This window comes from Magallana gigas, chromosome 9 (genome assembly GCF_963853765.1).
Source record: "Magallana gigas chromosome 9, xbMagGiga1.1, whole genome shotgun sequence".
In the NCBI taxonomy this organism is placed as follows: Eukaryota; Metazoa; Mollusca; class Bivalvia; order Ostreida; family Ostreidae; genus Magallana; species Magallana gigas.
The window spans coordinates 16,814,308-16,837,997 of NC_088861.1; the positions used below are offsets into that span (position 1 = coordinate 16,814,308).

At 33.0% G+C, this 23,690-nt stretch overlaps 1 protein-coding gene and 1 long non-coding RNA gene across 2 annotated transcripts; one reads left to right on the plus strand and one right to left on the minus strand.

The window, feature by feature from the left end:
• Positions 1-1,264: 1,264 nt before the first annotated feature.
• LOC105348131 (heavy metal-binding protein HIP-like) lies at positions 1,265-3,118 on the plus strand. Its single transcript, XM_066071552.1, has 3 exons — positions 1,265-1,337; positions 1,878-2,057; positions 2,733-3,118. Exons 1-3 carry the CDS (start codon positions 1,265-1,267, stop codon positions 3,116-3,118), a joined length of 639 nt encoding a protein of 212 aa, XP_065927624.1.
• Positions 3,119-16,248: 13,130 nt separating this feature from the next.
• Positions 16,249-19,763, minus strand: LOC136271507 (uncharacterized). The gene is made up of 2 exons (XR_010709386.1): positions 18,613-19,763; positions 16,249-18,092 (listed from the first exon to the last, which is right to left on the minus strand). It is a non-coding gene; the product is annotated as an uncharacterized lncRNA (long non-coding RNA).
• Positions 19,764-23,690: the final 3,927 nt, after the last annotated feature.

The window sequence follows — 23,690 nt, forward strand, 5'->3', positions numbered from 1 at the left end:
CACTCAAAATTTGATTGACATGTAAACATTAAAACCGTAAAAATACATTTTGACCAAATTCTTGAGCATTCCCTCTATTAAAAAGGTACACATTGTAGTAATTTAAATGTGTATAGATATGATAAGAATTTACATCTTTATTATAAAGCTTTTTACTACTTGGAATATGTGATATATATATATATATATAAGTCATGTGCTAATCATAAATATGTCAACAAGACTCCTTCTACTTGTCTTTAACTCACTTGAGAGAGGAAAAATATAATTTCTAACTTTTCATTTAAACAAAACCAATAAATGCGGTAATAAATGATAAATCATGAAAGTCGCCAAAATCAAAATGACTAGTACAGTTTTCCTGCATGTTAGCGTAATAATTATGGTGTTTTATATTTTACATATCTGCATGTTCAATTCATATACATTTATCATCTGCTCTACATGTATTATTACTGATAAATAGATCATAAATCTTTCTTGAACATTTAACAAACATTTGCATAGTACTTGATCTTGCATCTGTTGCACGTGCATGTTTGCACTTACAGTGTCGTATGGACCCAAAACCATCTACGAGTACATAATATATGATTAGACATATTGCGTTTCTTAAGTGTAAAATAATGCCTTTCATATCAAGGATTAACGTAGTTCAAGAACATTTTATAAAACGTTTAAATATAACCTGATTCAATCACAAAAAGGATAGATAACAACATGATTGACTTATTAATTGTTGTTTTTTAAGTCAGATTAAAACCTCATTGTTTTATAAAAAAAAAAAATATTTATCCTGACCAACGGTTGGCGTCTCATGCTGAAAATCCAAAATAAAGTTATTTTGTATTCTATTTCAAATGATTTTTATAAGAATAACATACAATAAAGATTTAAAGGTATTCATTTGTTAAAAATAAGCTGGAAGAAGCGTATACAAAAAGAAGTTTTGAATTGAAAAATCTAAAGACACTATAAATTTGCTCTTTAATCAGCAAATTAAAATTTCGAAAAGAAGATAACATTTACAAATAATTCAAAAGTTATTGAATGAAATAACTTCACTAATTTTTAATTTCTGTTTTTTTCTCTTTTTCCTAATTTTTACTCTATTGAAATAATCAATACATGTAGGCTACGTAAATTATTGCTGGATTTATCCTTAAAATTTACAGCACATTCATTAAAACATGCAACATATTTCGTCAAGAATATTTGAAGAACAATTTCACTTATTCTCAAAAGCTTTAAAAATAGTATAAATATGCAGCTAGAAGCTTGCCATATCATCGTCCATTCAAAGGAGGTTCGACCTGTACATTTACGCACACGTTCAGGTAAGAAAATGCATTGTGGTGTGGGTTTTTTTTTCTTGCTATTAAAATCAGTGTGCAAATTGCCGTTGGTCAACGACGGCGAGTTTTAAATTCTTTTAAGACATTTAAGTGAATAATGAAATTGAACTTAAATGGTTATACGATATGGATTGGTTTAACTAGAATTAAAAAATGTATGCAAAAATTGGCGTATTTTGAGATTGTTTTTTTTTTTTATAATGTTTAACAATACTAAGAATTTTGTCAGTGTGGCATTACCGAAAGAGTCGCAACATTTTTATTTAAAGTACATGATATACGTGTGTTTGCTTACTGTTTTGCATGAATTGTAGTATTTTAGCGCATATTTATGTATTCATAATATTTTTTGCATTTACTCAAGACTTATATTTTTAATTAACAATGTTTGTATATCTTGCATTTATTTACTTTTATTGTAGAGTTAATCTGTTAAATATTACCTTGATTTTACTGTGCATCATTTGAAATTCTTACGTTCTTTCATTGTTAAATAGCATGATAATATTATATGTTTTGCAGCCACATTTTGTGCATTTCCCAAAATGAAGTCAAAAACTTTGGTTTGTGTTGTTCTGTGCCAGCTGGTTGTCTTAACATGGCTAACTCCAGCCCAAGGAAAGGGTCTGTTGTCAAATCTCATGAAACAGGCAGAAACCCTGAGCCATGGCCTTGACCTAGCTTCAAAGGTCGGGGACATAGGTTAGTACATTAAAAATGTGTTTAGATGATTCTAAAGTGTCTGAATTATGCAAGTCCCAAGATGATACTTTTGCAATCGCAGTAGATGCTTCCTTTTGAACAAACTCATATATGCCACTAGAAAGACCACTGTTAAAAGAGTTTATAGGTACTTCTGCCATTGTTTCTTTATATGCATGGTGATATACTTTTCTTTTAAAAAAAACCCATCAAATAACAATAATTGTATATTTGAACATTTTACTTTACATTTGCGTTTTACGACAGTAATGCGCAATATCCTACGCAGAGGGCGCGAATTTTAAACCTGCGACCGACCTTAAAATGAAATAACCGGCGAAAACAAAAACTCGAAGAATGAAAACTGAGAGTTTACATAATTAGTAATAAGTTATAGATATCAATATATGCTTCACAATTTCCCAATTACAAAATTTTGAGCAAGTTCCATTTGAATTCATAAGTTTAAATACTAAACCGTGTTTTACTTATATATAATAGTTTTCTGTATTTAACAAAGCTACAGAAATTTTACTACAAAGGCAAAAAAAAATTTGTTAAGAGAGCTCTGTGGAAAAATATTAATTAGTCTCGTGATAATCATGCCCTTTGAGAAATGTTTTGACAATATAACAGTTTTCTCTTAAAAAGTATTTTTATTCTTATTCTTAATAGGTTCCCATAGAAATGATGTGGCCTTTACCGCCGTGACATCGAGTAGTACAACGTACAGAAGTGGTTCCACCATAGCATTCAACACCCTGAAGATCAACTACGGCAACGCTTTCAACAGAGGTAATTACCGCTTCACCGCCCCGTCTGAGGGTCTGTATGTCTTTTCATGGAGCATTGCAACCCACTCAAGCTATGTGGGAAACAGCAGAATAATGATAAACAGCAGTGTTTACCATCAAGTACACTGCCAGAAAACCTACCAACAATGTGGAGCTACCGTCACGATGTGGTTAAAAAGAAATGACCAGGTCTGGGTAGCGTCTGGTTATTCCAGTATCTACGTATATGCTACGCATTCGTCATTTTCAGGCTGGAAAATACATTAGATCTGTAACAAGACCAAATGTTTGGAATAAAGAGACGTCTAATGTTTCAAGTAGTTTATACTTATTTTGCTAAAAACGAATACTGTAGATTCCTAATGGAAAGAAGTTCTGTCAAAGAGGTTATCTACACGTGTGGGGAATTTACTCTAGTTACGCGGTAAACTTCAAAACCGTGTAAAATATCCCACCCGTACGGTAAAAAAAAATTTAGACTGGTAAATCACGTATCCGCGTTTTTAATACCCACGCGTAATGACTGATATAAAAAAAACGCGTACTTACATGTATCCACCAGCGTAAATAACTACTTTTTCAGTAGGTAGAGAAACATACAGTGCCAATTTCTTTTACGAAACGAAATACATACATGTACAAACGTGGATAGACATCGGAATCAGTTACTTTATTGCGTGGACCCTGAGGTCCACGCAGAAAATATATAAGCGAGGTTAAACCGGATGCTATGGGGAAAATTCAGTCTGCGCATGAGCTAGCCTGGTTCCTGTGCGTAATTTGTAGCTCAGGGAACCAGGCTAGCATAGGTTTATCTGAATCGGAATCGGGATTCCATGCCATATGCACATGTAAGTTCAAAGGCGCTGTAATTGTAAAGTTGTCGGTAAACATTACAGAAACAAAGTATTCCTTTTAAAGAAATGATCGGCATGTGATATAAACTGTCAGTATAATGAAATAAGGTAATGTTATCCCGAAACTACAGCATGCATCAAATAGCATAATTTGCAATGTTTTGTGGTTTTCCGAATACACATGTAGCTGAACTTTAATAGAAGGCGAGGCTAGATCGAGTACTTCCCAACTAAAATTATTTAAGTATTTAAGCATGAATGAATAATTATGTGACTGTATATAATATAATGGTTGTATAAAAGTTTAAATCTCAAGAAAAATGCACCAAAATCACAAAGCTGTCACTGCATAATTAACAAAGTATTGCGAAGCGTAATTGTGTGAGCAAATAGTAGAATTCGCCGAATGCCTGATACTATACATGCAATCTTCATTAATATAGATCATAATATTTATTATTTTAGAAGTATGAACCCTTTTAAAAATTCTGAGATTAAAAGTCAACTATACATACACAGTGTACATAATACAAAGTACATATTTAGTGGTTAAAAGCGGGGGGGCTAGAGTCGGTGGAATCTGTGATAATTTTAAGGCTTTCACGTTTTCGTTGGAAACACATGCAAATGGTCCACGTATTGCAGTCCTTTTTTAAAGGACAACAACTTGCAGGTATTACATTTTCATGTAGCATGTACGATATATGGCTAAAAAAGATGTTTCTACAAGTTAGTGTGAGTTTACATGTAATCTATATAATAATTACATATTTGACATTTTGCGATGTACCTGATTTGGCGGACACCGTTTACTGTCAAAAACACTCAATGAAATACACAGTCAAGTGGGACATGTAAACCGTCAATAGATCAGATTTTCTTCTAAACAATTTTTAATGGTCTTCCTTGGACATCATATAACCAAAACCTGAGAATTAAGAGCAAATTGTCTGCAGTTTTTTTTTTAAGACATAAATTAATTTGGATTTATATATTCAAACAAGGTGTTTAAACATCTCGTAATTTAGATAACCTATTGAAACACATCAATTTACAGATTTATAATACTTTAGATATTTCAGACATATAACTTACCATTCCGTATCAATTCAGAATGGACATTTGAATTTTATTAGTCATTTCAAATCCCTTCAAGTATTAAGCATTATGAGCATTTGGAACTGATTTTTTAAAAGAAAAATAATGGGACGGGGTACTACCGTATGGATCCCTATTGCTACGTGCCGGTAGAGGACTTTAAAGGTTCGCAGTGAGGGGGTGGGAGTGAGTCAAAGCGCGAAGTCCCAGAACTCAAGACTTTTAGAGGTTTAAGAGAATATTAACCGTGATATTGGAGTTCCTGTTACATGTAACGTAAGAATCAATATTTATGAATTATTAATATGCCTTCTGTCTCTTTATATATTATACTCATCTATCTTCGCATATTACATTGTATACCGAGTACAGAAAATTAAACTTAGTGAACATCTTGATACGAATTTGTGGCCACGGGCAGTTTTCAGTTTTTTCCGTTTTATAAACTGTATACGGACAACCCAACTGAACGAATGGAAAAAGAAAAAAAATTATAAAGCCACTAAAACCTTCGTTAAATAGTTTGATATAGACTGTTTCAACGTCTTTGATTTTATTTATTATATCGTATACTTATAGAAAAATATACATGTAGCCTTTCCGCCCTGTGCAATATAAACCGTAAATTCGCTTACCCATATGATATAAACCCCAAGGGTGTGATATACGATTTATATCACACCCTCTCCGGCAATATTATTATGTAATATAGATCTCATACCTAGTAGTGTACATGTATCAGCCCTGATGCACGTGTTTTGGACTAGGTGATACAGTAACCAAAAGCTAGGGCTGTATCGCCCTCGGGGCTAATATTTCTCTGTCTCAGTCCGTCGTGAAGGGGGTGTATTGCCCTCAAATTTAAAATAGCTAATTCCCAACTGAAATAACTTTGTTTAAATTAAGACTAGTTTGTGAAATAACGATAGAATGAATAAGAAATATTATAAAGCATTACCTTACACGTTTGAATATGTTTATTTATTGCTGAAAATTGAAAAATAATAATTCAAAGATAGCGCTAAAGAGTGATACGTATCTAATTTAGGGGAGGTAACCTACAAAATGAGTGTGAAAAATAACACGCTTTATTTAATATTGATCAACATTTAAATTATGGACGATATAGAGAAGGATGGAACGAGACTTAATCTTAGAAAACCAGAGTTTAGATTGTAAAAATTAAGTGTTTAGAGAAATTCTTCATCTCCGACGACAGATTCCCTTCTACTGTATTTCAAAAGACGATGGTTTTTAAGGGCCGCCAGAAGGCGGTCTGTTATTGCCTGGGGTCATGACGCCAGGCATATCTAAGGTTTCAAAGTTGCATTCTCCGACAATGGGAGCAAGCAATATCATGATATTTCACAAAAAAGACTAACCAATGCATGTTTAAGGTGTCAGCATTTACATTCACAATTGATGAAAATGTTAATTTATTGGATGCAATAACAACAGCGAACAAGAGTTTTCAAGTAAAAGGGATTTTCACCATGCAGTGCACGTGTGTAATCCTGATTAAAAAATAGATTTACCATATTTGAATGGTGGAAAAGGGGAGGGGGTCATCGCAATAAGTTGTAATATATTGTCTATTACGGTACAACATATTAAGTAATAATTGGTGTTGGATTATCATTTTTACAAGAGAGTCATCAGTTTGGATTTAAACAGATATATATCTATACAGCTTGAATGTTTACTGGAGGAACTAAATCACCAAAGCGGGGTGTTACCCGATTTTCGTTCATTTTGGCGATTTCATTAATCTTTAAAAGGGAGCATAACTCGTGTGTCTTAATAAATCTACATGACTACATTTAACAATTACTAATCAAGTGTGTTACCAAACAAATGTCAAAAAATTCATCTGACCCCCTCCCCATTGATCTCTGCCAATAGATGATTTCATTCAAACAATTTGATCAAGATATCAGTCGTTTCGTGAATGTTAAATCATGATTTCGCGCCAAAATGTCTCATTCATAGTTTTTGCGCTCCGATTAGTGTTCGAGTCCGTTGGGATCATGCGAATACCCCAGAGCACACAATGAGTTTACATCATCGGGGGTTGGGGTGAGGGCTGCTTCCCCCTCCCCACTTTTTTGCAGCAGGCACTTTCTTAACTTTATATACTAAATGGAAATACCATGAATTTGCCCCCCCCCCCTTCCACTTTTGTAAGAGCATGTAATAAAAGAAACTGCAAATAATTAAGGAATTCTGAGTGAACTGAAGTTACAATTAGGGTTTTTTTCATGAATTTGAGAATTTGAGAATTCACCCTTTTTTAATTGCTTGTCAAGATGATGAACAATACGTGTTTGTATACCCCTTAATATTTCATATGGTTGGACCTTTTTAAAAATTCCCTTCAGTTCATTTTGCATCTTAATATAACAAATACAATCTTTTAAAATATGACTATTTAAAGGTACAGTACCCGCAACGTTATTTTTTACAATCCTATCCTATCGTATCGTGTATCAATCCTATCGTATCGTGCGTGTATACTGTTCTATCGTGCGTTAATTCTATCCTATCGTGCGTGTATACGGTTCTATCGTGCGTTAATCCTATCCTATCGTGCGTTAATTCTATCAGGTTTATCGTTTAAGTTCAACAATTCTTCCGTTTATCCTTTGGTGCCTTTTCATAAGCAAGTAAATTTATTACTAAGTTGCAACTCGTTCGGTGCGCCGTATACGAATATTTATCGAACAAGAATTGTAAAATCCTATTCAACATTCCGTCAGGATACTAATTTTGGAGTTTTTTTAGATCAAAATTAACCAATATTATATGTAAATCATATCTGTTAACATTGAAAACGAAAAACGAAGTTCTTAGGAACAAGGTAACATATTTACCTGTATATCGAATATATTAAATCGTACGCAGAGTGTATACCTGCGTAGACATTAACTTTTATGCAATATGATTTTGTTGCATCATATTTTACTAAAACAAAACTATTTATGATATTATTAATATTTAATTAAAACCCGAGTTGTTTTTTGAACCCGTTATTTTCCGTTTGATATTTGATTTCAGGCTGAAATGTTCTCGACAATCAGCTAGGGTGTGTGGTAATGAAAACAATGTTAACAAATCGTACATGGAATGTGTATCTGCGTAAATATTTATTCAACTTGTCTGTAATAACTCGTTTTTAATGCATCATTTTCTTATGCAGAAAGAAATGTATTTATGATAGATTTTATATTACTTTATACAAGAATTAAATTTAGATAATGAAACCTGCTATTTTCCGAGTGATTTAATCTCGGGATGAAATATTCGCGGCGATCGGCTAGGGTGTTCGGTAATGAAAACAATTTTAACAATACAGAAAATTTATTGATCATTAAAGCTCATAATTTTAGTTGAAAAAAAAATTAACTGGTCATTTTTATACATTATATAAATGATGCAGCGATGATTAACAACTCGGCAATTGTTACTAAAAAGAAATTCCACGTAAATCTTTATTTGTACGTGTTCTCTCTCAAATTCTGCCATTATCAGTGTGTTCGTAAATATCGTTTAAAGCGATTATACGTTTATCATGAACATCGTTTATCCTTTCCTATCGTCTATCAATCCTATCATATCGTGCGTGTATACTGTTCTTTCGTGCGTTAATCCTATCCTTTCGTGCGTGTATACTGTTCTATCGTGCGTTAATGCTATCATATCATGCGTGAATCCTATCCTATCGTTTAACTTGTAAAAAATAATGTTGCGGGTACTGTATATACACCGTGTTTAACGGCATTTTTGTAAAGTTGAAAACCACACCCAAATTGTGTCAGCATGACGAGTTGTATGAAAAAGAAGATTATAGAAAATTTTGCAATTTTTTGATCACTATTAACGAGGTACTAGCCATAATTTTAAAACGAAGAACGGCGATTTACCTATGCATATTCATAAACGATTAACGTTTGAGGTGGATTTGCGCATGTGCGCGGGAATAGTAATTCAGAAAAGCAGCATGCAGAACGAGGTAATACGACAGGTTTGTTTACATTTGTTAGAGTTCATATAAACAGGTTTGTGTGCTCACAACAGAAAACATATCAGATATTGCAATCTGCAAGATCTGAAGATGGTTGCGAATCGGTCCAATTAACCATTATATTTATACATTGACAACACATTTATTATAATACATATAACAGAACGTCAGAATTTTCCCGTTTGGGGCCTTTCGACACAAAACATGTACAGTTTATAGATTTTAAGATTCCAAATATGCTTGGCGTTCCCACCTTCTCGCGAGTATCAAAGTAAAACTTTTGGGAAACAGATAAAATGTGTAATTTTAAGAACATCATGCTTTTTAAGTAATAAAACAGTTTATTTTGCGTAGTTTTTTTTTCAGGGTAGTTTTTTTTTAGACAGACGACACATGACCGACGTGAACTTTGACGTCACAATAAGGGTAAATTAATCTAACTAGTTATTGTAAATTTGCTGAAATATAAACACTAAAAACTTCTCAAAAATTTGCAGAGCTAACGAAAGGGGACATTTCTTCAGAGATAGGAAACAGTTGTAACTTGCTCTTATTTGGATGAATGCTTACATTTATTTTATTCACTATAATATTTACGATAATATCCAGGAACGTTTTTGGGAGTTGATTTTAATCAACTCTCCTATGCAGTTACTCAGACAAACCGAAAGTGAAACAGTGTTTGGACCTCAGCACAAATCATTGCTGTTGACAAGACTTAGTTCTTGAAAATAATTGAATAATTCGATGTAATGTAGGCTAAAGCATTGTTTTTCAAGGAAACATATTTATAAATACCTTGAAAATAGTCAGATTTTAAATGGTATGAACAATTTAAATATTTTTTGTAGTCGTATGTATTCCTACGCCAGAAATCAAAATAGTCTCGTTCAACTCGACGCTCGGCTGTCTCCGTAAATCCTTGTCGGAGATTTACGGTATCAGCCGAGTGTTTGGTTGAACGAGATTAGGGTTCAATATTGCTTGGATCCTTACAATTTTCGAGAAATATTTCTATTACTGATACATAGTTTGATTGAATTAATTTAATCTCTAAATATTATTTAACATGATTTATATGGGGGTTTCTCGGCATTCTTGTCCAAAAAGTAAAAAAATTCGTATTATAAAAATGTGCGTAATTCATATTAGAAACTTCATGTACTTGTCATGCAAAATAACATATCATTGATTTTAAAATAAATAAACATCGACAAAATCAACTCCCGTCAGTTCTTCAGTACTTTGATTTGAAAGGGGCGTGGCAGCCTCATTTAAAAAATCTTCACAAACATAAAGAAAAAGAAAATTCTCAAAATCAGGCAAGTTCTAATCTAATCCACGGTGGGGAATGGAGAGTGCATAGTATGCGTTTAGCTCTTTAGCTGCTCAATGGTATCTTTTTTTCACTCCAATTAATCCAAGCTCCAAAGGGGGGGGGGGAGACTTCATTTTACTTATATGATCAGCAAATTTTTTGTACGTAAATTAAATATACAAAATTATATTTTTTTAAACGGTCGATTAGTCATATTTTAATATGTAAGTTTAAGAAAATGTCTGTTGCAGAGGAAATAAACTGCAACGAACATTATTTCAAAATCTTTATTATTCAGTAATAATGTATCTGAGATAAATTCTACTTATAAATAAATAAAAAGATCTTATAAATTATGAATAATGAAAATTAATTTATCATAATTCAATATTTGACCACATGCTGCGCTCGCCCCAATGGTCGCACTGTAAAACATATTGATTAATACGCTAAAGATAGAAAAACTAATTAATTATAGTTTGTCCCAAGTTATATTGCTTCCATCACTTTTTGATCGTTTTTAATAAAAATACACATACCTGTAAAAGAAATGCAGCTGAAATCGATAAAAAAGAGAATAGAAGAAAGCTTTTGTTTACATTTTGAATGTTGGAGTGAAAATTCCAGTTTTAGACATTAAATGAATGTGTTAAACATTAGGAACTCTTTATTTATGCTTAAAATCAATAAAAAATAGACAAATCAGCTTGAGAAAGACTATGTACAGATATGTTAAATCTATGTAAACAAAAACACGGTACGAGCCTTGTTTACATGACAAAGAATTGTGAGCCCTGTATCTTGCTTATAACTTAACGACTAACTCTCAAATTTTATATGATCATTAAAAATGCATTCCTAAAGCACTTTAAATAATAAAAACAGAAGATTAGAATTTGACCAAAATCGTGACCTTGCCCCTTTTAACATTTCGTTACTTCAATATACAAAGTATAAATTCATCTACAAAATCGTGTGCAGTCATTACTCGGTCCTAAATTCGACGATTGTACTAAATTGTCCTGTCAGTTAAATTTAATTTATCCTCACAACATTACTTGTTTTTAATTAGTGAATCTTCAGTCCTTGCAAACGATATATCATAGGGTTCGTCATTGGGTTTCTATGTTTGTATTACGATGATTTAAATTCAGAGTAAAGCTGGATTAATCAAATTAGCTCTTTGCTGTTTTTGTTGAGAAAGATTCATAAATTAATTTCTTAGTACTTGCTTGAAGTGCATTTTAATAAATATTGGGCCAGTTGATTGCTAGTCTACCATAGTTTCGAAATGTCGACCCTGTTGATTTCAGGACCTTCGACCATGCCAATATGGTTCAGAATGATCAACAATACGATTAAAATAAACATACATACATTGTATAACTGTCTTCAAGTTCGATGTACAAACAATGATAAAAGTTGGGGTTTTTTTTATCATAGTTGGTTTCCATGGTTTCAAACTTAACCTAATACTAGTAATTGCTTTTCTGCCATTTCTGTGATATTTCCATTGTCATATAATAATATTAATAATAATAATAATAATCTGTTCAATAATATGATCATTGTGTGTAAAAACTCCGCGCTCTACAGGTCCATGCTCTGTGTTCTGCAGAGCAAATACATTTTTGTAAACGTAAAACATCGTTATATTGATGATTCTGAACAATCAATGTGCGATTCTAAAACGTAAACATAAGTAATAAACTGCAATTAAAAAAATGTTCACCGGGAAATGAACTTGGCTAGTACATGTACGTGATCAAATCTTTCGAGAAGCCTTCAAGCTTTATAGGATTTAATCACGTGACCAACTAAGTTTATATACCGGTGAACTTTTTAAATTGCTCTTTATCTCTTAAATATTCAATATGCAAAATAGAGAGTTTATAAGTAATAAGACTTGTATAAAGTTAATCTGAGAAAAACAATGAACTGTTCCATGGGATTTCATAAAAAAACAAGAGGCCCATGGGCCACATCGCTCACCTGAGGAACAATAGGTATGATAAAGTCAGCTTAATGGAGTCATAATACAAACAATCTGGACAATGTACAATAATACATGTAGATCCTGTATAAATAAAATCCATTTTCCCCCCTTCGAACTCGGATAGCCCTGATTGCTGCCAATATTTACAAGAGCAGACTTTAGTTACCGCTCCTGCACATGTATAGGGACTCAACGTTACGCAGGCAGGGATGTCCGCACACCTACGCAACTCAACAGGTACCAATGTTAATGCAAGCAGGGATAACGCAACCGCACACTTGTATTAATGCTATACAGGGCAGGAAAGAGCACACACTCTGTATCATAGGTTAGAAAACACGAAGATTAGATAGAGCAGGGGTGTCCACACACTCACTCTATCCATACCTGTTCAAGTTTAACCCCAAACAGTCGCACATTGTAATGGAAGAGACACTGTCCCTATATATGTGCTGGCCTAAAATAATTCATAGTATCTAAAAATTGGAAATCAAAAATAAACAAACTAATCCAGCCTAACCCAAAACTACTTACGCAGAACAACTTATATACATTGAATATTTATTATTGTATAAAAATAATCATCACAATAATTGGTTAACAGTGGATGCATTAATTAAAATAATCAAGAATCAATAAATCAAGGGCAATAACTCAATACAGAAATACAATAAGATTTTAATGAAGAAATAGCTGCCTGCCTCAATTTTATAGTCATATCACATGTTGAGTATTGCAGTTTTCAAAAAGATCCTTTTCAATTGTTTATATATGGGATATTTTGCTGCATCAAACTCTGAACCTTCTTGTGAGGCTGAAGAATTGTCCTGGAACCAAAGTCTTAACAATTATAAAGTTTCATCTTGCTGATCCGTTTCTAAGAAGAAGATTTTTAAAGATTTGCTCTATATATTCCTATGTAAAACTTTAACACCCCCCCCCCCCAATGTGGCCTCACCCTACCCCCAGGGGTCATGATTTTCACAACTTTGAATCTACACTACCTGAGGATACTTCCACACAAGTTTCAGCTTTCCTGGCTGTTTAGTTTCTGAGAAGAAGATTTTTAAAGATATACTCTATATATACCTATGTAAAACTTTGACCTCCCATTGTGGGCCCACCCTACCCCCGGGGGTCATGATTTTCACAACTTTGAATCTACACTACCTGAGGATGCTTCAACACAAGTTTCAGCTTTCCTGGCTGTTTAGTTTCTGAGAAGAAGATTTTTAAAGATATACTCTATATATACCTATGTAAAACTTTGACCTCCCATTGTGGGCCCACCCTACCCCCGGGGGTCATGATTTTCACAACTTTGAATCTACACTACCTGAGGATGCTTCAACACAACTTTCAGCTTTCCTGGCTGTTTAGTTTCTGAGAAGAAGATTTTTAAAGATTTACTCTATATATTCCTATGTAAAACTTCGACCCCCCATTGTGGCCCCACCCTACCCCCGGGGGTCATGAATTTCACAACTTTGAATCTACACTACCTGAGGATGCTTCCACACAAGTTTCAGCTTTCCTGGCTGTTTAGTTTCTGAGAAGAAGATTTTTAAAGATATACTCTATATATACCTATGTAAAACTTCGACCCCCCATTGTGGCCCCACGCTACCCCCAGGGGTCATGATTTTCACAACTTTGAATCTACACTACCTGAGGATGCTTCCACACAAGTTTCAGCTTTCCTGGCCGATTAGTTTCTGAGAAGAAGATTTTTAAAGATTTACTCTATATATTCCTATGTAAAACTTCGACCCCCCATTGTGGCCCCACCCTACCTCCGAGGGTCATGGTTTTCACAACTTTGAATCTACACTACCTGAGGATGCTTCCACACAAGTTTCAGATTTCCTGGCTGTTTAGTTTCTGAGAAGAAGATTTTTAAAGATTTACTCTATATATTCCTATGTAAAACTTCGACCCCCCATTGTGGCCCCACCCTACCCCCGGGGGTCATGAATTTCACAACTTTGAATCTACACTACCTGAGGATGCTTCCACACAAGTTTCAGCTTTCCTGGCTGTTTAGTTTCTGAGAAGACGATTTTTAAAGATATACTCTATATATACCTATGTAAAACTTCGACCCCCCATTGTGGCCCCACGCTACCCCCAGGGGTCATGATTTTCACAACTTTGAATCTACACTACCTGAGGATGCTTGCAAACAAGTTTCAGCTTTCCTGGCTGTTTAGTTTCTGAGAAGAAGATTTTTAAAGATTTACTCTATATATTCCTATGTAAAACTTCGACCCCCCATTGTGGCCCCACCCTACCTCCGAGGGTCATGAATTTCACAACTTTGAATCTAAACTACCTGAGGATGCTTCCACACAAGTTTCAGCTTTCCTGGCTGTTTAGTTTCTGAGAAGAAGATTTTTAAAGATTTACTCTATATATTCCTATGTAAAACTTCGACCCCCCATTGTGGCCCCACCCTACCTCCGAGGGTCATGGTTTTCACAACTTTGAATCCACACTACCTGAGGATGCTTCCACACAAGTTTCAGCTTTCCTGGCTTTCTGGTTCTTGAGAAGAAGATTTTTGAAAATTTCTCGAAATTTTTCATTAATTTCTAATTATCTCCCCTTGAAAACGGGTGTGACCCTTAATTTTCACAACTTTGAATCCCCTTTGCCTAAGGATGATTTGTGCTAAGTTTGGTTGAAATTGGCCTATTAGTTCTTGAGAAGATGTTGAAAATGTGAAAAGTTTACGGACAGACAGACGGACAGACGGACGACAGACAAAATGTGATCAGAATAGCTCACTTGAGCTTTCAGCTCAGGTGAGCTAAAAACCAAGCATTCTGAGAGTATTACATAAGCAATACACGTCCCCTACCGGTTTGTACTTTTTTATGAAAGCTTCGAAGCATACATCTATTTCAAAACTATTTTAAACGAGATGTTATGCTTTAATCAGAGATAGAAAAACAGAATTAAAATAAAAATGGCTTATATACAATGCAATACTCTCTATTTTATCTCCTGTAATTTCGCCAAGTCCATTAAGTATTTGCTGGTAGAAAGAAGAAGGTACAGTTTCTTTCAATATTTGCCCTAAAAAGTACCAAGTTAAACATTTTTATCTTGTTTGAATAAATAGTTATGACTTAAACATTTTGGCATATTTCCAAGATTTGGTAAAAAAAAATGATAAAAAATGGCACATTTTCTCATAGTTATTTGTAAAGGAAAATGTGTCCGCAGCCGTCGCCCACAACGAATTTAATATATTTTATGTGATATCACATGATGAAGTTAAAATGCGAGTTTCATTGTGGGCGACAGACATTTTTCTATTCAAAAATCTACTTAGGAATTGACGTCTTCTGCTCAGTTTTATTAAAATTACGGTAAAATGCATTGTTTGTGACATCACAATTAAACTTAAGGAAGTCTAATCGGGTAACTATATATAGATTCTTAGTTTATGGATATTCTTGTGTATATAAACGTTACATTTCAATTTCTTGTGATATCTTTAAATATCTAAAACAGGGCAAAATAAGATTGATACTGTACGTAGTTCTTTGTGAAAACAATGCACTGTTTTGCAGAATATCATTTCTTACCGTCTTCTGTACCTTGAATCAACAGACCAACCATATAACGAACCAGATTGTAATAATACAAAAAACCCTGTCGATTAAATTTATAACATAAAACTTGACACTGTTTTACAGAGCTTTTTTGTTTTTTAGAAACAATAAAAGGAATGGTACAAGTAATGCACGATTTTATTACTGAATACATACTTTCCTCGTTTATTCAATACACACCGAACCCGATAACGAACCCGAACATTAAAAAATTGGAATATATAAAAATAATTTTCTCGAAAATATGTCAACCAGACGCTACAAAAGTGTAAACTTGATCTGTAGTTTGACATTTTTAAGCTGTTGAGCACATTTCATATTATTCCTCAAACGCATAAAGAAAAAAGTGTGGAAAACTGAAGTGGGACAGAGAGATGGACTGACGGACGCAGAGGAAAGCTAAAGTCCCCTCCGGTGAAACCGGTAGGGGACTAATTAACACATGAAGAAACTTAAATCTAATTTTGAATTATAAAAAATAAATCTATTAAAATGTCATTGTCTTGATTTTATTAATAGATACAGAAACAGATATATCAGGGAAATGTGGATGAGAAGCTCATGAATGAGCTGCTGGGAAACATTACAGAATATCATCAGCTGATAATACAATATCATTTGATGATACCTACATATGTAATATTTTAAATTAAAATTTTATAATGTTCATACAACAGATAGATGGTAATAAGCCACATGGTCCTTTTATTTCATATGATGAGAAATCGTTTGAGAAGAATATCACGGAAGAATTCGTGATCAAATTTTTATGCAGAACCAGAAAGCAAGAAGCAGAACGACAGCAGTAAGATACGCTCAACATATTTTCTGCTCTCATTTTGTTACTGGTTGATACTTCAAAGACAGTGAAATCTGGTATGTATTAGTAATTACTCATTCAGATGCCATATTCATCAATACATAAGTCATTGCTGACGCAAATAATGAAATAGATGCATTAGAAAAACCATTTTGAAATTTAATCATACTATCTGGTATACTCATCAATATTTACATTCCACATATTTTGCACATAAAGTATGTGTAAAGCTACTGTAGATATACCACCATAACGCAGAAAGGGTGCTCAAAGGATACTAGTAAATAAGTTTTATTATGGCGTCACAATATTTGAATGCTAATAAAAATCACATGAGTAAATTAAAAGTCACGCTGCTCGTACATGTACAGTTATTTCATGCATATCTTTTACAATTTACAATTTAATGCTATGCTTTGGCATGCGATGTTAATGATATGCTATGAGATTTCAATATTATAATGCTATGAGATTTTTATGCTCTGTTATGAGAAATTGAAATGGAGGGCTTAATGATATATTATTTATCATATTAATCTTTATACTTAATTTTCCTATTTAATATTCCAGAAAATGCTAGAGATACTCCATGTCCATTTCTTGACCAGCGTCCCATCCCCACATAATTATGATCCCGAGTTCGTAAATTTAATAATTTTGTAAGACGACTTTTTGCTCATCAATAACATTACGATATGCTAAAATAGTATTATATAAATTAAAAATTTTATAAAGCAGAAATTAATGCCCACTGCAGTATACCCTTACACCAAAACCCCATACCTTAGGGTAATAAATTTCTCAGATACGATACAGGCTTTCTTGTTAAATATAAACCATGCTCTTAGTTTATCCGATTAACGGTAATTTGCAGAAAAAGTCATTATCAAAAAAGCACCTAAAAATTATGCATCATGTGAGGTGGGCGTCCTGAATTAACACTTAATGATCCGTCCTGAATTAACACTTAATGATCTTTCCTCCTTTGTTTGCACTTAAAATCCAGAAAGCTTTAAAGAAAAAAGCTATAAATATTAAAATGAATAGTTACCATATCTCCAGGTCCACTAAGCATGAAAAGTCAAGAAAATGTTTCATTTTAAAAAAGTCATTAAAAGCGTTAAGTACACACAAATGATATATCACATAAATAATGACGTCTAACAACAAAAAAACCTTCTTACATTCTTTACTAGACAAAGGCCTTAATACATTGAAAGCTTAAATATATTGTGATTTAACATTTTTAAAATTGTTGGGAAAAAAACAATTAAAACGTATTACATGTGTTACAAATAGTCAAGATTAACCATGTACAACCGATTCGATGCTCATAGTGGCCACTCATATGTGCAAGGTTACAAATGAAACTCAATTTAAAACGTATACGGAAAGTTAAAAAACGTTAAAAAGTTTAAAAAAAGAACAACCTAATTTACAAAATCACTCTTGCAACACACATGTTTCAGTGATGGTCTACCCTCAGCACTTTAGCAGGTGTGAGTAAGCATCTTTAAAAAAACAGGAATTGTTTCATCAATAAATAAATTCTGTAAAGAAGTGAAGGAAAACCGCAATAACATCATACAATTTAACATTTAGATAAGACAACTAATTTCAAAATAAATGACGAAAACAAGTTTCAAAAAGCATTGTGTAAAGAATAGACATTGGATATAAACTGCAAAAAATATATAATTAAGCTATATGACAATATCATTACATGTATATATGTTAAACCAATCAACAATGTAGTAGTTCCCAATAAAATCAAATACAAAATGCCGCTTAAAGACTGTTAAAAACTATATAAATCATTTCGTTTTCTCTTGGACTGAAATGTCGTATTTTCATTGGTTTAAACATAGCACGTGACTGCTTTATTTATCTTTATGTTAGTTCGGTGAGAATAAATACTAGGCAATATGAGCGTCATTGGACGACTCTTCGCCTTCTCATTTCGACATTTTATATTATTTAATACAGAAAGGGCATGCTGTAAGTTCTTAAAATATTTGGAGTAGTTCTTACTTCGCTGTCTATGGAGCAGAACAAAATGGCATCGTCGAAATTTGCTCAAATCTCTGCAGAAGAAAGGGTAAAAATGTTTAAAATTGAATAGCAACAAAACATTTTAGGTTAACATGGGTGAAGCGAAGATCTTTAAAGAGTATTTAAAAAGTGAGATTGATAATTTTGAAGAGTTTAAATAAGTAAAATTGGATGAGATGTTAGGCATCATGTACATGATTTTGCGTGGATCATGATCACTATTTGTGAATAAATGTGTCACTTCATAGTCCTCGATACAATAACGCGCTTTCCATTAACGTTGCCTCATCGACGACGTCATCGAGAAATGGTGACGTAAATGGAACGTTTGGCAACATCAAAATGCTCTAGCAAGGACATATTTCAATGTAGTTGGACAAATTCTTGTATAAGTAATTCTGGTTTTGTAGAATATGATAACTATGACGCCATATTGTTTCCTATATTCTGACCCAAAATATTTATGCTGCATATTTGAACGATCTTTCATAAAAATACACATACCTATGAAAGTAGTGCAATTGTAATCGATGAATAGGAAAATTTCCATGATAAATTCATTCACATATTATCATATTTTACTCGTAAAAATTCACAGTAACGAAAACAGATTTCTTACGGAGATTTATAATGGGGAATGTTGACATCTTTTCTCCATTCGGAAGTATTCGGGACACTTTGCGCAATTTTTCAACGTTTTCATCCGGGCGTCTTTATCTCTTTGGCAATAGAAACCCCTCGGGGACTTTTTATTCTTAGCCCTGTATTGATACCCGACAACCTAGAGGGGGCGTTTCAACGGGAAAATCTTGGGATTTTTTCATACTATTGAATGAACATTGTCTAAACCAAGAGGTATTTAGAAATATCGAATAATTTAAGGAAATATGCGGCAAAAATATCTTGGACCAGACTATAATCGGCAACGGTATATTGCGTTGCACGACGCGCGTTCCAGCAATCGCCGGTGAAATGGAAAGCACCCTTAGAGATTGATCAACCCAATATATTTCTGTAGTCGGTCAGTAGCAAACCTAATAAGTAATATTATCTTGCAACTATCCCTTACATTGACCGAGTAAATATAACCTAATTAACCAAAGCCAATTCAGTCAATGCCCAAATATAGCCTCGTGCATTTAACCGACGTTCAAAAGCATTGTGACAACATTTTTTGCTTCTTTTACGCCATAGCGTCATGGTTGAACTGCAGATATGATATGATAGTTCTTTGACGAATAACGCTCCTTTAAAGCGCAGAATGTCATATCATGTTGTAGGATCAACAACATACATGATAACGGTATTCAAATATAAGCAATATTTGGGCTCGGGTTCAAAACGTGGAGAGGGCTCGGCAAGCATCCCCCTCTGTCACGTTTTCTTAACCTCGCCCAGATATATAGCTTATATTTCAAGACAGTAACCATGCATTTCATATATACTTACTATTTTATAGATCACTTATTGAAGACAGTTTTAGATTGCTAGAAAAGACGTCATATGGTATAAGATGTAACATGTATGTATTTTTTTGATCGACGTTATAAAAGGAGCTAAATGGATATAGGCCTATTTAAAATCATATAAAAAAATTTAATAAATTTAAATACATTTAAATTAAATTGGTCTAAAGCCATGCCATTATAAAGATATGGCGTCAGAAAGATAATCTTCGTTTAATAATAAGGAATTTTCCTTTTTTTTCATTAAAAACCATCAAGCGCATACTTGTTTACGTACCATTTTGTAACTATAATGATGTGTATGCTATATAAAAAAAACTATGAGAAAATATGGAACCCGATCAGCCATGCGCTTTAAACATCCGAAGTACAAATACTTTCAGTATTGTTTTAAATTCATAGTTATATTATTCCATCCTCCTTGCATATATTTCCAGAATTACAGTCAACAATATTACTCTTGAAATTCCCTATTAAACGATTATTTGCCTAAATGTATATGCATGCAAAAATAGTTTTTACCTAATCATTTTTCAAAATGGTAAATGTACATGTAGGTAAAATGATCAGAGTATTCACACAGTGAAAGTGAATCTTATACACAAGACACAACTGCACTCTAATCTCCGATCTGCATATTTGTATGCATGTTTAAAAAGCAGTTATGTGTTCATGTGGACTTATAAAATATGTTCAAAACTTGTTCTTTTTGTGTGAATATGTCCCATAGCGAAAGAAGAATCTCATCATTTGAATTCAAATTGAATATGTATTAGTTCTTTGAGGTGATGAGTCTTTGTTTAGGAATTTTTCAAATTATTTGAAGCAGTACACACTTTCCTACATGAGTGGGATAACTTTGATTTAACGAGGCCGGGTCTAATTTGTTCTGCCCTAGATTTTTGGATGAAAATATTTACATGAATTTCTACTGATATAATTATTATTTTAAGATTAAAAAATAAGACATTTACCACACCGTTTGTTAAGGGGGTCATCTCAAAGTTTGTTAATCTTTAACATTGGCCCCTGTGGGATTTTGCATGAAATGTATCAATTTTGCACATTTTTTTAGAACTTCTGCCCTAGGGATTTCTTTTTCTGTTCTACATATTAAAGTTATTGCTAAAAGGCATCAAATGGTCAAATAAAAAAAAATAAAAAAAACCTTTTACCTCCTGGTTTGTTCCAGGGGTCTTATCAAAGTTGATTTTTGTATGCCCAATTTCCCAGATTCATCAGATAACGGCTATTTTTTATTTGACAACGGTGGAAAAGGTGATCTATATAGAATTATTAAAACATTAAGACATATTTAAGTAATAAAAAGATATATAGCATCACATATTAATGGTCATTAATATAAAATACATGGTTACTGTCTTGAAATATATGAATTAAGCTATATTTACGCGGGTTAAGAAAACGTGACAGAGGGCTAGGCTTGCTGAATCCTCTTCATGTTTTCGACCCGAGCCCAAATATACTTATACTTCGATACATTTATGTTTATTCCACAGTATAACATTAATTTTACGCATCAAACGAGCTATTTTCAACAAACTTCGCTGAATATCTGCAGTTGAAACTATCACGCCATGGCGTCAACCAAGCAAAAAGATGACGTCACAATCCAAATGAAACGCTGCGCGAAAGCGTGCGTACTCGTTCTGTACTCGGCCTCGTCAAAATAAGAACGCTTAAAAGGAACTGCGAACGCTGACGCCCGTTTCCCGCCTACATTTCACATCCAAATATTTCGGAATTTCTGTCAGATATTAAAAAACTAAGTTTTCTACTAAAAAGTATAATCAAATCCTAATCAATTTATATCAAAATAAAATCAAATTATTTATTTTAAAAAAAAAATTTGCAAAAAAAAAAATTCATTGAAATCTGTCTGTATGAGTGAGGAAAATTTTATTTAGCGGTCAATATGTGCATAAAAACATAAAAATAACATATTTACTATATATATTAAAGTAAAATTTCATTTTAATTCATATCTGTTAATCAGTTAATCGGGTATTACAATATTTTGTTACCTAAATAAATCTATTAATTGTTGTTATTAGAGAGATGCATATATATGATATATCTCTAAATGTACGAGGGTCAATAAAAAAATACGAAGACTTTTGTCATAGCTATGTTACTTAACGTCATATCATATACTAAATTTGGTAGACATAATTTAGCAATAGTTTCAAACAATTTGCAAGAACAAAATTTCATAAATTTGTTTATTTCTAAGAATTATTGTGAATCTAATCTTGCAAAAATGAGGTCACGGCGCACGGTCAAAATTTGTCTTATGTCATCAATAAACCATAAAATGTTGAAAGTAATATCTCTATGAATTGGGCTTAAAGCCACATAATATTGAAACTTCAAATTTGATGTAGTCATGGTATTATATGTACCAAATAATGACGGGATATATTGTTTTGTCGAAAAGATATTAGTAATTAAAGACAAATAGTCATCTTTAGAATTGACTAAAAACATCGACATCGCCGGACTTCACGGCGCAACAAAAAGTACAAACAAAATAGATTTAACCCAGGAAAAAAACGATACAAGCTGTGAAAATGGTCAATGGTGCATAAAATAAGTCAACAATTATTTGCAAGTTTGTGTTTAACTGTAATAAATTTTTTGGGGGTGGTGGTCATTGTATTTTGAATATAAAACAGTCCGAAAAAGAGCAAATATCTGTAAATATAAGGTCAACAAAGAAGTAACGTCAACCGACGTTCAGGGTTATCCTTACTGTAAACTAAGAGATAAACGGTTAGAAAATGAAAACTTTGAAGAACTAACTTATGATTCTAAAACACATGGGTGCAAATAAGATGTTAAGTGGTTCAGTGTCATTTTAAATTGTAAGGAGCAAGACACACGATACTAAGCATGATATAAAGATGGGGTATATCTATAAACTGTGCGTGTTTAATCTTGACGTCATGTTTTGAACGTTACCGTGCGCCGTGGTGACAAAACATGTTGTTTTTAAAAAGGGGTAACAAAAATACCGTTTCATCAAATGGACTCAAACTTTGCATATCAATAACATAAGTGTTGGTGCACAGATTAATCTGTTAAGTATGACTTTCATGAAAAATATATAATAGACAGCCACATTGTCTTCGTATTTTTTGATTGACCCTCGTATAAATATATGATTTAGTAATATTACATATGTACGTGAAGAAATTACATGGACGAAGTAATTGTTTATGTAAGAGCGATAACTTAAATGATTATGTACATCGTATAAATTGTTTATATCATTATCATGTTGTGCATATTATAAGGCACACTCTCATTGTATATTTCAGGGTTGTTCATTTTAATACAGAATATATATATATGAAAATCCGAACCATCAGTATTGTTATTCTTGGTACAACGCCCAATAGTAACGCTACTTCATGTTTATTTTGATTTCCCGTTTTAAGATACTACAAATTATTTTAGACCGGCACATATATAGGGACAGTGTCTAAAGCATGTGAATGGAACGACTGTTTGGGGTTAAACTTGAACAGGTACGGCTAGATTGAGTGTGTGGACATCCCTGCTCTATCT